Below are 14,231 nucleotides of genomic sequence, written 5' to 3' on the forward strand. Positions count from 1 at the left end.
CATGTTCCTTCCTTCTGGTCTCCGTGTCATGGTCAATCTTGCTTCTCCAGGGGTTATTCTGCCCCCAGACTCCCCAGAATGTCCCTTGTCAGCCTTTCCTGGAGGTGTGCAGAGGCGGGTCCTGCCCCACCTGGCTCTCATCTCCACTCCACATGTGTGGGCTCTGTCCCCTAAGTGCACATCACGGGGCCAGAGGAGGATGGGGTGTGCATGGTGTGCATAGCCTTGGGCTGGTTCCCGGAGCCCCAGGTGCAGTGGAGACACACCTGTGGGGATCAGTTCCGGAACTTCTCCAAGGTCTACACCCAGGACACTGAGGGGCTGTTCAGCATGGAGTCTGTTCTGGTGGTGAGAAACAGCACTGTGGGGAGCGTGACCTGCTCTATCCTCAACCCTGTCCTGGGCCAGGAGAAGGCCATGACTATTGTCATCCCGGGTCAGCGCTGTTCTATCCCCTCTCCACTCCCTGCAGGGTCAGAGGGAGTGTCCGGCACCCTACAGGTGCTGGACTGGGGTGTCTTGGGCTGTTTCCTGATGGGGTCTCCGTGAGATCTCTGTCTGCAGAGCCTTTCTTCCCTCGGGCCTCTCCCTGGAAGCCAGTTTTCCTGGTGAGCTTGCCCTTGCTGCTGCTCCTGGGGAGCTACCCAATACACTCAGGGAAAACATTCCCCACAGATGGAGGAGCTGCAGGGACAGAGGAGTCTGTGCCAGGCTAAGGAGGAGGACAGACAGTCCAAGGAGGAGGCCCTGAAGCACAGAGGTAAGGCAGGTCAGGGACCAGGTTGTTGAGTGGCACAGTGGGGCAAACTGACCACAGAGCCAGAGCCCATGGCCACTCTGAAGGGAGGCCAGTGCAGGAGGCTGAGGACACCCAGAGAGGACATTGGAGCTTAGAAGTTGGATGAGTCTGATGGTGGAACTTCTAGGACACAGAGAGGGTCTTTTTTGTTGATTCTGTAGGCACACAGTTTCTTCTTAGTAATGGAGTAGATGTGTATATTTTTTTTCACTAACTTTCAGCTGAACTCCAAGCAATTCTCGATAAGCTCTGCTCTGCCTCCTAAACTCTCTGTGACCCCTTCATACCAGACATTCTGATTCTTAGCTCACTTGATTCCTGTGTTGCCTTTCAAACCAGAGGAAGGCAGCTTACGTGGCTGGTGAGTGATGCTCCAGGTGTCCTGGATCCCTGTTCCCTGTGCACTGGGGTCCCTCCCCTTGTCTATATGAGTAGAGAGGCATGTGTGTAGAAGTTGGTGAGACATAGATCACTTCTCTTGAGTTCTCCTAGGTCTTGTTTGTTGTTTCCCCGATTGTGTGGATCCTGGTGGGTGGTGACCCCTGGAGTCTCTGCATCCTGGTCTCATCTGAACATTGACCTTCCCACCAGGGTGCTTGCTTTCTGACCTTCAGTGGCTCTTGTTCTTGGTCAGCACCTGAAAGCTAAGCCAGCTCTTCTGAGGCTTCATAAATCAATGGGCTCTTTAAGTTTAGGAGTACGACCTCCTCTGTCCTCTCTCCTCAAACAAACCCAAGGAGAGTCGGTTCTCTCTGCTTCTGAAGATGCTGATCAATAGTGATGGGAGAGGATTCTGTGACGCTCCATGGGAGGGAGTGGGGGGACTTTCCATCTCCCAGAGGGTGTTTATCTCTAGAAAATTGAATCTGAAAAATGTGGGCCACTCAGAACCTGGAGCTGGCCTTATGCACATGAAGTGTTTTTATTTTATCTTACTGTTAATTTTCCAGAAAAAAATGAATATGGAGTTATATACATATTAAAAAATATCTCCCAGTATACAGTATTTGATCCTGTATAACAACACTGAGTAGCAAGTGAAATGAGTTTTTGAGGGTTGTGGGGCCCAGAGTCACTGGTTGACTTGCCCAAAGCCCCACAGCAGCAGCAGGCAGGGCTGGGTCAGTCTGTCCTTCAGGCTCCTGACCTGAGCCAGGGATTTCCCACCACCCCCTGCTGTCTACACAGGGCAGGAGGTTGTGACCTCTCAGCCTCTCCCCTTTACCTCCATAGAGAGTTTCACCTGCAGAACAGGGGGAGCCCAAGGCCCCTGGATCACATAAGCAGGTGGTTGTGCTGAGGTCTCACCTGTGTGTTCACTTCCAGCCTGGAGGAAGGCCCAGCTGTATGCAGGTGAGTGGCCCTGAGGGTCCTGGAACCCGCTTCCAGCCTCCTCTCTGCACCTTCTCTACGAGGGGACCCCTCCAGGAAGGGGTTGGCGTCTCTGATCTCCTCTCACTCTGTAGCCTCCACCTATGAACTGTGGGGTCCCCCTTGTGAGCTCAGACTTGACTTCACCTGCCCTGTTCCCCCTGCAGGTCATGTGGGGTCAGGACACCCTCTGACCCCTTGTCACCTGGACCTTCCTGTGGGTAAAGACAGAGGAGGAGGGGCATTAGTGTGAGGAGAGGCTATGCAAGGACAACTGTGTGGGTCAGGAATTGCTGATCTCTGGAAGGTTTCAGGAATCCTGCTTGTCTGTTTAGGGGTCAGGTCTTGCTAAGGGGTCCTTTGTTATGGATCCTTCTGGGTCCATAATCCCATCCTATATTGGATCTAGTTTTGGTTTCCCCTTTTCCTTGGTTCTCTGTCCTCTCATGCTCTGGTCCATGTCAAACTAGATTTTCCCTCTAAGCCTTTTTGGTTGCTGAGAAATCAGTTGTTTAGAGCAGGTGTTCTGATTCTGGGTCTGAGCTTCTGGGGTGTTTATGACTCCTGGGTTGGGGCCTGTGAAAGGTATTAAATTATATGTAAATCCTGTGTGTGTGTGTGTGTGTGTGTGTAAAACAAGATAAAAAATGTAATATATAAATGTTCAAAACCATCACTTTTCATTTTAGGAGAATTCCCTGAAATTCTTAGGGTCAATCTTTTTTTTTTTTTTTTTTTTTTTTTAGTGTTAAGGTACGAGGATTTGAAAAGGAAAATACTTGAGTCATTTCAATTGTTTCACAAATTAATGGGGGGGGGGGAAATTAGGGGGGAAAATGCCATGAGCCAGCCGCAGCAGTCTGGGTGTCAGGGTTTCCTGAAGGATGGGAAGGCTTTGGTGCAATTGTAGAGAATGATAAGGGAGGGGAAATGAGGAGATACGAACACTTGATCAGGGTGTTGACATCATCCTGGAGGGTCTCAGCAGTTCTTTATTTATACTGAGCAAATCATGAGTGCATAAGCATATGCATTAAGGTAGGAAGATAACATTCATCACATGTTTTTCAAGAGCAGCCAAAGGTCTGTTTGCCTTCCTGCAGAGGTTATGACATTTATTACTCTTTGTCTTTAAAGAAGGCATGGTTGCTAAACAAATGTTCTTAATATAGTTATTTACTTTAAACAACCCAACAGTTATTATATTACTTGCAAAAAGCCTATGTGACTGCAGCTAACATTTCTAAGTTTGCCATGGTGAACAATTAACTAAGGGCTGAGGGAAACAAAGGGCAGGAAGTAACCTGGGAGAAGGGAGACAAAAGTATATTTTCTAACTAACCTATAAAGTTTAGACTAACATATAACCAAATGATTAAAACAAAAAACAGAAGACTTTTATATAGAAATCATCATCTATAGTATATTGTTTTAATATTGATTCGATATTAAGGAACCAAGGGCCTGGAGGGTGTTAATGCCAGGCAAGCCACACTGACTCTTCCCTAGCCCCAGCTCTCAATTAAGGGAGGAATTCTCCTAATCTAACAAAAGGGTTTCCTACCTATTACTCCCCTACTTATCTAGTCAGCCTAGTTTCCGTATCTAACTTTAAGATCAAGGGGAATTTCCATTCTCTGTAAGATTGCTGGTTGTTGTTTTAAGGAACTGCAATATTTCATCAGGGGCAGGGTCAGAGATGGTTATAGCTTTTGGTTTTCAAAATGGTCAATACGTGACATATCAGTAGTTGTAACATTGACTATTTCCAAATGCATTATTTGTGCTGCCATGGTTATTAGCTTAACCAGTAACAAAACTGTTGTTGACTTATTCTTGAATGCATACTCTTAACAGCTACCATATCAATTGTTACATCCAGGGGAATTAGCCTTAAACAAACAGGAAGAATTTAGCAGGAGCTGGCTATGGGCCTCCTAGTTTACCAGGAATTTTCTTAGAGACTTTTGCCAAGAGATGTTTACAGCCTTTTGTTCCCAGAAGTTTGTTTTTTTTTTTCCTCTTTGTTAATGTGAGGCTGAATGTTGAATTACTGCCTTTTGGCAGAGAACTACTAATTTTATAAAAAAATGTAATATTTGTACCATGCAGTGAGTGCCATTTGTCATCAAATTGGTTATTCAGTAATTGATCCAACAGCATTCGCAGTTTTACTTTTAGATGTGTAATTAACAATAGTAGAAACTAGCCACAAACAAATGAGGAGAATCTTGGAGTCAGCTAATGAGATTCCTCACTTTTCAAGAATTTGCCCCATGCCCGGACATTTGTCAGACGACACGAGTAGCGTGGCTCCCAGTAAAAAAAGTATGTACAGAGGAAAAGCAGAGATGGGAAGGAAGTGGAAGGGTGTGTGGGAGAAGTACCTTGTAAATTCTTGGATGGACAGAGTGACTGAAAGGGATCACAGACCCCATGTTTGAATGTGGGCAGTGTAGAGGCTGTGCCAGGCTTGCTCATAAAATAAGGGCTCTTTGACCCCTTTTCTAAGTCTTTCAGAAAAACTTACATTTTAAAAAACCATTTCTGAGGCAGTCATCTAACCTATGATATTGTAAGATATTAAAGAATTAGGCATAGTAAGACAGCAGCCATTTTAAGGAAAAAACAGGCATTTTAAAGGGCACAACTATGCCCTATTTTCATTTCAAGGCAAAAACCACCAGACTGGGGTAAAAACCACAAGACAAGGGTAAATGAAACTTAACTAGTGCCAAGGAGAGATACCCAATCAGGCCGAACTTGGTCCCTGGTGTGAAAAGTCCCCGCATCCTGTCAGCAAAGTACAAAAACAGTTGGTTGCTCTGGGAGGGGGTCCCTCTCTCAACCTGATGAGCCTGCTGTGTCAGTACTCCAGGCAGAGTTGGGCCTTAAGGTAGCAATAAAGCCTTTTTGCTTTTGCATCTCTGGCTCCGTGTAGTCTTTGGGAACCCTGGACGGAGATGAGGCACCAACTCCTAACAATTTGACACCCACCATGCCCCCCATGGCGGTGTCTGCTTAGGGTCTTTCAGGGAAGGTCAGTGATGTTGGTGAAAGGAGATCTGAGCCTCCTGAGCCTGAGTCACACGCCCTTTCCCTGCTCAGGGGTTTGTTTATGGTCCTGGACACAGACCCTGAGCCACAGTGAGGGGGCTGTGGGGGAGGGGCCTGGGACCAGGAGTGTGAGGACCCTCCTGAGAGTCTCCCTGGTTCCCCTGGGGACTCATTTCCACACACTGAGGGTCACAGAGTCGTCTTTACCATCATTCCAGCCTCTGCTGAGTTCATGTCTCATGCATTTTAACATAGGTCTTTTTTTTTTTTTTGGCATACCCCCCTTTTTACTTTTAAAGAAACACCATTAATACAATAGAATTAACAGTTTCTTATTGACAGGTTCTCAGATGGATACATGTGTGAGCTCATGTTATTTATGAACTAAACAGCAATTTTTGGGTTAAAAGTTTGCCATAAAATTGACTAGAGCAGTGAACTGTACAAACAGTATTTGACAGGCTGTATCTCAAATGCCACTTCTATTTTCTCCTTTTCTTCCTCTGTCACTACTTTTCTTTCCTTCTCAATCCCCTCTTTTTTATTTATTTTTTAATACAATGCAAGAGTTATGAAGTTGCATTTGGATGTCACCTACTGCCTTGGTGAAGACTAGTAAATTTAAAATTTCAATTTTTCTCAAGGAGGTCACCAGGACTACCCAGTCATTTCACATGTTCTTGTTTCTTTCCAAGCAACTCAACAAAGATGGAAATGCCAACTTCTCTGAGTGAGCTTGCACAGGTGTGGCTGGTGTCACACATTTATACACAGTGTGCACAAGAGGATGTTGTTCCTTATTCCTATAAACATCCAACCTGAGTTCTCTTCTCTCCCTCTCTCTCCTCACACAGTTGGGAAACTCACGCTCTCCCCTGATGGTCTCAGAGTCTTGCTGTGTCTGACCTGAGTGTTGGGCAATGACCTGCTTCCTCCTTCCCAGGCAGGTGTGGTGTGGGAATGAAATGGCCTTGGGGCACTGGTGGGAGGAGCCTGTACTCTCCTTTCAGTCATCAGGGGCTCCCCTGGGGCCACTGGTCTATGATCCTGTGTGGCACATGCTGAGGGGGGCAGGGCACATCCTATCTGGTCATTAGGGCTTGTGGGTGACCCTCCCTCCACAGCAGAGTCAGGGTCTCGGTCTGTCTCTGGTCAGCAAATTATAAACCTTCTGGCTCCTTCCTCCTGTCCCACGTCCTTGTCCTCCTCTCCTCACCTGTCCTTCCCTCCCTGCCTGCTCTCCAGGCCCCTCTCTCTCCTCCATCTCCCCCCAGAGCAGGTGACACTTTGGGGTCCTCATCACTCCACGTGTATCATGGGGTCCTGGTGCTCCCTCCAGACTCTCCCCTGCCAGGGCCCTACTCACTTGTCTGGGCCCCCACATGGGGCATCAGAGCTCCAGCTGCTACTGACACACGTCACCACATCCTGAGCAGATTCACCCACAGTTTATCATCTCACATGCCTGCAGGGCAGACCCCTGAGACCGTGTCCTGGGACTAACTCCAGGGTCTGGCAGCTCCTTCCTTCCAGGCGCCCCTTCTTCTCCCAGGATCTAAGGCCCCCTGCATTGACGGGGGACCCCATCCTCTGTCTACACAACCTGCCATGCAGCCTCTTTATGGCCCTACTGCCATCACCATGTGACTGTGTCTGAGCACAGGTGTGGGGGTCACAGCTGTTAAAGCTCATGTGATTGGTTCCACCTGATGATCCTAATGATCTCACTTTTCAGGTCCTCATCTCTGTCCCAACTGCAGATTTCTCCTTCCTCTGCTAAGGACACATCTTTACAGGTTCTGGGGATTAGGACATGGACATCTTTGGAGCCATTACTCAGCTTATACAGAGAGGGTTTCTTGGAGACTTGCATCTTTCTGGGCCACTCCTGGAGTAATCAGATGACTCCATTCAATATTTTTGTATCCTCCTCTTATCTTCAGGGATGGTTTTGCTCCCACCATCCATGAAGATGTGGGGAGATGTCACTAATATTTGATCCTCTCCATGTGTGTCCATGTCCCACTCTGCACATCTCTCTCCTCCTAGAACTCTTTCCACCCTATCCTGAGTGGTTCTGAGTCTGCTGCAGGGTTCTGAGTCTCCTCACTTATGTCACAGTCACTGCCATGTCAGCTCAGTCACCTTGTTTTATTTCTCTCTCTCTCTCTCTGTCTCTCTCTGTCTTTGTTTGACATATAGATTTGTTGAGAATCAGAAGGAGAAGCTCTGCCTTCCAGCCTCCATGTCTCCAGCCTCCACAGGCCTTTCACATCCCAGGAGGCAGGAGTATTAACCCGCACACAGGCATGGGTTGGTTGTAGCTCTAAGACCTGTGGCTCAGAGAGAAGCAGCACATTCAGGTTTATTATTTCTTTACAAGTATATGACGGGGCCTCTGTGGTGGTGCAATGGGTTAAGCACAGCACTGTGAAGCTACTCACAGCCCCTGCAGCATGAATTCAATCACCAGCCAGGGATCTGACCCATATGGCTCAGCAAACCTCTCCTGTCTCACCTGCTGCTCCCCTCAGCAGTGTATTTCAGTAGATCTACTTGTTCTGCTCCTTACTTTGTCTCTAGTGATTTCTCTCACCCCCTGTGCCTCTGGCTTGTACCGCAGTTCTTGTACGAATAAATAAATAAATCTTAAAAATAAAAAAAGAAGTGCATACAATCCTGGACATTTTGATCTCCATAGAACCTATTCAAGAAAACATAATTTCCAGATGCGTGTGTGGCTGGTGACTTGGAAAGTATAATTTGATGGTTGTATCTGGGTAAAGATCTTTCTGTTCAGTTGGTGTCCAGCCTCTCACCCCTGAGTATTAAGCTTTGTGTCTTAACTTTCATGGGAAATTTGCAACATAACGGTTGTGTGTGTGTGCGTATGTCTGTGTGTATATATATATATACAAATGTAAAAGTTAAATGCATCAGCTAAATATTTCTAAACATTTCCTCCTCTAAATTCTGTGTCACTGTCTTGTAGAAAACTAGGTATGGACCCTGATGTATGAGTATCTAGAGTCCCTCACGTGACATGTGTGTCTCTTGCAGATTGTCATAAGGAGAAGTTCCAGGCATGTGAGTGACTCTGTTCTCTCTGGGGCTGCTCAGCTTCTGGCCTTTCCTTCTGTTGTCTGTGTGGGCACAGACTCTGCACCCTCCATGGGGGTGGGGTGGGCGCAGCTCTAATGTCACACAGTTGGGTCATGGGTGCTGAAGGGGCTCCTTAGTCCTTGGGGTCCAGGCTTGTCCCCAACAGTCCTGTGACCTATCTGACCCCCAATAAGTCTTGTGGATCCTTCACTTGCTGGGGTGGGGGTGGGCTGTGGGCTGCAGTCACCAGGCTTTCATTTTGGGGAGCATATCTCTTCCCCACATACAGCAAGTATCTGGGATGAGGAGGTGTGTGCCCTTGTTTTGGGGCAGGTATCTTACCTAATGGGTACTTCTCTCTGCAGGGTCTGAAACTCTGGATCCAGGTTCTTCCACTTCCAGAATTTCTCATGATGGGAAGAGTTTGAAATGTAATCAAATTTTCTTCAGAGACTTAGTCTCTGCTTTTGGCCATGAGGGCATCACATCAGGGCACTGTTATTGGGAAGTAGATGTCAGGAGTGGAGACAAGAGCAAGTGGAAACTGGGGATCTGGAGGAAAGATGAGAAAACAAAACTCATTTGGGACTCCCCCCTGAATAGGTACTGGGTTGTGGGACAGGAAGAAACGGATTTTTTACGCTTTACTGACTCTCATACCTCACTACCCCTTAGGCAGGTTCCCCACAGGGTGGGGGTTTTCCTGGACTATGATCAAGGGGACGTCTCCTTCTATGACATGACTGATGGCTCCCACATTTTCTCCTTCCCTCCTCAGTCCCTTTCTGGGACTCTCTTTCCATATTTTGTCTGCTGTTTGGAGACATGTCCATGACCCTCCGCCCCCTGGAGACTGGGCCCCAGAAGCCCTCTGTGCCCATGAACAATCCTCCTCCTCTGGGGGATCCTGTGAGTCCCCCAGGGGAGGGGATCCCCTCAGGCTCTGGTGTGGATGGAGTTCCCCCTGGGCCTGAAGCCCCCCTCCTCCCCTGCACCCCTGAGACCGTGTCCCCATGAGGCCCTTCCCAGCCCAGCACTGCCCTGGGCTCTTCTTTGTGGACAAACCTGTGAGTGAGTCCTGGATGCTGGAGTCTCGTCCTCCTGCTCTGGGTGCAGATTCCTGGGCCGTTAAGTGAGAGGACAGTCATGGCAGGCCTTGTGCTGAGGCAGCAAAGGGTAAAACTGACTTTCTTTGAACTGGTTTGGGGAAGGATGAATTTTCCCGTGAATTTTACCATTTTCTTTTCTTTTTTTTTTAAGATTTATATAGTTATGCATACGAGACTGGGGTGTAGGCCAGAGGTATGGGTGGTGAGAGGATTCACCACAGAGTGGGGAACAGAACAGGCAGAGCTACTGGAATACATTGCTAAGGGCAGCAGTGGGTGACGCAGGAGAGGGCTTCTGTGTGATGTGGGTTGGTTCCTGGCCAGGGATTGAACTTGTGCTGTAGTGGCTGGTGATAGTTTGATAGCTAGCACTGTCTTTAACTCTGGAGCCACCAGGGAGGCCCCTTCATTTTTCTGTTTGAAGAAAATATTTCAAGGGATTTTCATGCTGTTTGGAGAAGAAAGGGGATGATATCTGAATTAGTCCTCTAAATTAATTGGTGATTACTTTATCTACTTGAGTTTGTATTGCGTGACCTAGAGGCTGAAATGAAGGAGGGCTGGTTTGTGGGGTCTGGACTATCTGAGCCAAATACTTGACCACACAAGATTTTTCAAGGAAATGGCACATTATGGACTTTTAACAGCCTCGTATTATAATTGATATGCCTTTTTTACTGGAATGGAAGAAATACACCTATTATCAAGCCTCTCTAAATTTCTATTTCCTTTAAATAACTCAAGTCATGTTAATTTAGGTATATAGGACAAGGATCTTGGTTCCCCTTTGTTGTCAAATCCGAACGAAAAGAAGAGAAATAACTACTCCCTGATTTAAGATGAAAATGAAGAAGAAACTTTTAGTCTCGGGGTGACTTGGGGAGCTGGGACCTGAGCTCCAGGTGTCCCTGTGCTGACTGGGTCCTTCCACATTCTGTGGCAAAGGGTCCCGGGAATCACAGCTGCCAGAGGAAGAAGGATCCTGAGGCCCAGACCTGCAGGGAGGAAGGTGTGATCCCTCCCCCAGGGGACACTGATGTGGTTCTGGTGGGAGGAGATGGAGAAGGGGACGTGGTGAAGGAGACAGACGTCATAATGTTGTGCGACTCAGGACAAAAAATAGATTTCAGGGCCTCCCCGGTGGCGCAGCGGTTGAGTGCTGGGCTGCAAAGCTGCCTGCAGCCTCTGTAGCGCTGGTTTGATCCCCGGCCACCGGCGAGGGTCCCACATGGCGCACAGACCTCTCCTGCTGCCCGCTGCTCCCCTCAGCAGTGTACTTCAGTCCTTCTGCCTGTTCTGTTCCCCGCTCTGGCTCTGGTGAATTCTCTCACCCTCCCGCGCTTCTGACTGTACCCAGTGCTTGTATAAATAAATAAATAAATAAATAAATAGATAGATAGATAGATAGATAGATAGATAGATAGATAGATAGATAGATAAATAAATCTTAAAATATAGATTGCAGTAGTTTTATATTTTCTCTTTATGTCTTGTGTGTTAATTTGTTTTTATTATCCATTTTCCATCTCTTTCTTCTTACCTTTATGCTTTTATTGATGTTGTTGGATTTTATGCTTATAATAGAGTTATAAGCATAATAGGGTAACATAATAGACAAAGGGAATATAACTGATTTTGAGAAATAAATAATATAGCATGTTTGATACAAAGATTAGGGTTTTCTGTCTCCTCATTTTGGAGAAAGGTGAGCACTTCTTCACATATAAAGGAATGTTTCTCTTGATAGTTAAAAACAGAGTTGTGTGGTTGTTCAAAAATGTGAATTGTGTGTAAGGAGCTGAGTAGTCACAGGTGTGGACTCTCCCATCACTGTGTATTGCTTCCTGGCCCACATCCCCCACATGCCCTCCTGTGTGACCTAGAGCTGGACCCCAGGAGTGTGTCCCTTTGCCCCCTGCACAGAGTCAGGATGAGCCCTGGAGGGGACATTCCAGTCACAGCTGAGAACACGTGTCTCTCCTGGTCGTGCTGCTTTTCTTCTGGATCCTTAGATGTGATGTATTGTCATGTTGTTGGTTTTTACCAGTTGTTGGTTCTCCCTCAACTACTTTCCATGAAATTGTAAAGAAAAACTATTAAAAACCTACAAATTGGAAAAAAAGTTTGGTATCATGACTTTTCAGTTTCATTTGTGGCATTAGCAGATTACATTATTAGAAATAAATTTATGTAATTATCTAGAATGTTCAAGATATGACTTGGGGTTTTATTATTAAGTAAGGACATGTTTTCTGTTAAGTTTCAAGCTGTCTGTTTGGTAGAAAATATAATTCAATGATTATAGCTTATTACTCCCTAGGTATTACCTGCTTTTTCTGTTTATCTCAGAATGTTATGTTGTTTTTTTAAATTAAAAATAGTTTTTGGTATATTTGTTTGAAACTTCATTCCTGCTCCACAATAAACATATTCTTCAAATTCTTCTTATTAGCAGTTATATTTTACCTGTTCATTACTAATAATAAATTGAATACATTATTGATGTTTTTATCTGAAATTTATATTGACTTCCTAAAAATCACACATTACTTTAAAAACAGATTTTTCTAAAAAAAATTCAATTATAGCAGAAAACTTTTAATTTTAGATAATTTTAAAGAAAATACCTTAAAAATCCAGTGCTATTAATTAAAACAGGAAACACTGAAATGCAGTTATATCATAGCTGAGCCCCTCCCCCTGCAGAGCTGAGGAGCAGCCTGAGGAGAGGAGGAGCCACCAGGCCCCAGACAGGACGGGGCAGACCCTGGGTCTAGACTGAAGCTGCTCATCTGACACTCATGGTCCTTCTCACCTCAGGAGCTTGTCCTTGTCCACCCCCAGCTGAGCCCCAGAGTCCATGTCCCCAGAGTCCTGGGCGGGGTTTGTCCCTTTGTCCTCTGTGAGCTGTTCCCCAGCCCCGTCTCCCTCCTCTCCTCTCTCTCTCTCTGGGCTCAGGGAGGAGTCATCTGAGGAGGTGAGATCTTCATCCAGAGGGAGAGGAGCCCCAAAGTGGGCAGGTCAGGAGGGTTTGGGAGAGTCCAAGTGTCAGCATGTCCATCCTACAAATGACTGGAGCCCTCATTGGCTCTGGCTTATTTTGTTATTACCTGGTGGTCGCAATTCGATTTTTATATTCCTAGCAATGTTTTTTTTCCATTGGAATGTAAGAAAACAAAGTTTGTTAAGCCTAGAGGGTAGAGAGAAACACATACTGAGTTGCTGCATCACAAGCCCTGGTGTCCCCTCCTGTGCTTACAGCCTGCCAGGGAACTTATCTGACTCTGCCACCACAGGAATCTTTTGCCTGTTCTAAACTTTATAAATCAGGGGAACTGGGAAAGATTTTGGGCTATTTGGGGGGAGGAAATCTCAACTTTCATATCAAGGGGAACATCTAAGATTGTCAAGGATAAATGAACATCATTTGCACTAAATTTTGCATCATCCATAGCAAACACTGCGTTGGACAGGTTCCAGTCCCCCATATCTCCTTCCACGGCAGCTTCTAGAGGGTGCAGGGGATGCAGTTGTTGAAATAATATTTGGTGCAAATAAAACCACAACAAAGAATTTGTTGCCCTGACTCATCCTACCCTCTCCAGTCAACACCAGATGGCTTGCGGTCAGCCACACCCCAGTTCTTGCAGCAGCTCAGAGATGAGTGTCCAGCTGGGGGAGTTTCCTGAGCAGCCAAGCAGCCCAGAAGAGGCATGCAAGGGGTCCCCCGTTCTGTTGATGAATGTACTTTGCCAGCCTCAGTCTTCTTTTTTAAGCTTTTTATTTTGACTCATATAAATTTAAATAGCAAACTTAAAACATTTTTTAAACTCACAGTAAAGGGAGATTACTAAAAATAATTCTTGAATATCTTTCACTGGGATCACCAATTGATGTCATCTGACTACATTTATTTTATCATTATTTCTTTAAATACACTGAATTTTTTTCCAAACCATTTGAGAGTACACACAAGATGTCCATTATTCATGAACACATGGGTGTGAGTTTCTTAAGAATGAGAACAGTTTTTTACACCACAACAGTACAACCATCAGATTCAGGAAACTTAGTACGATACACACTACTACCCACTGTCCATGTTGACAATTTGCCAATTGCCCCATAATGTCCTCTATAGTAAGTTTTTTCTCTTGGTCCAGGAGATAATCTGGAATCGCACACTGCATTTTGTGGTGTTTTCAATCTCCTTCAATATGGGTACAAGCCTTTGTCTTTACTTCAGCTTTTATTAGTTATATTGACCTTTTGAAAGTTTCCTAGCTATTTTGTTGCTATTCCTAAACTTAGGTATGTTGTTGTGCCAGATCCCCAAGCCTGACCAGGTTTTGGATGGCAGAAAACAGGAGAAGAGCCAGGGATCCTTGGGCAGGCCCACCACAAGTCCTTATTGCTGCAACAGGAGGCTGGGTACACATGCAGGGCAGGGGGTGAAGCCACAGGAACACTCTCTGTCTGCCCCTTTTGTACTGTTCAGGGAGGAAGCAAGCACAGGGCCAGCAGAGTGGGTATAGCTGCAGCTGATACATTATCCGGGAGACACTCTCAAGGTTATGGGCTATCTGTTGAGTTTGCTAAGACTCCAGAAGGCCTCTGGAAGGCAAAACAAAACAAAACAAAAAAGCCTAGGTTACTCCACGTTTGCCTAATCTCACATATGTCTAATGTTTCTTCAGTTGATGCAATTTTGGGGCAAGAATTCCACAGACATCATGTTGTGTCCTTCTTAGTGAATCACCCTAGGACATGCCTAAGCCAATATCATCATTAAT

At 46.0% G+C, this 14,231-nt stretch overlaps 1 protein-coding gene across 1 annotated transcript; it reads left to right on the forward strand.

The window, feature by feature from the left end:
* Window positions 1–675: 675 nt before the first annotated feature.
* Window positions 676–9,346, forward strand: LOC311188081 (butyrophilin subfamily 1 member A1-like; the record flags this gene model as incomplete). Its single annotated transcript, XM_084259330.1, is given in 3 exon segments — window positions 676–760; window positions 8,695–9,135; window positions 9,138–9,346. Coding segments are annotated over 3 exon segments (735 nt in total).
* Between the last annotated feature and the right edge of the window lie 4,885 nt (window positions 9,347–14,231).

This window comes from Talpa europaea (genome assembly GCF_964194135.1).
Source record: "Talpa europaea genome assembly, chromosome: 2".
Lineage (NCBI taxonomy): Eukaryota > Metazoa > Chordata > Mammalia > Eulipotyphla > Talpidae > Talpa > Talpa europaea.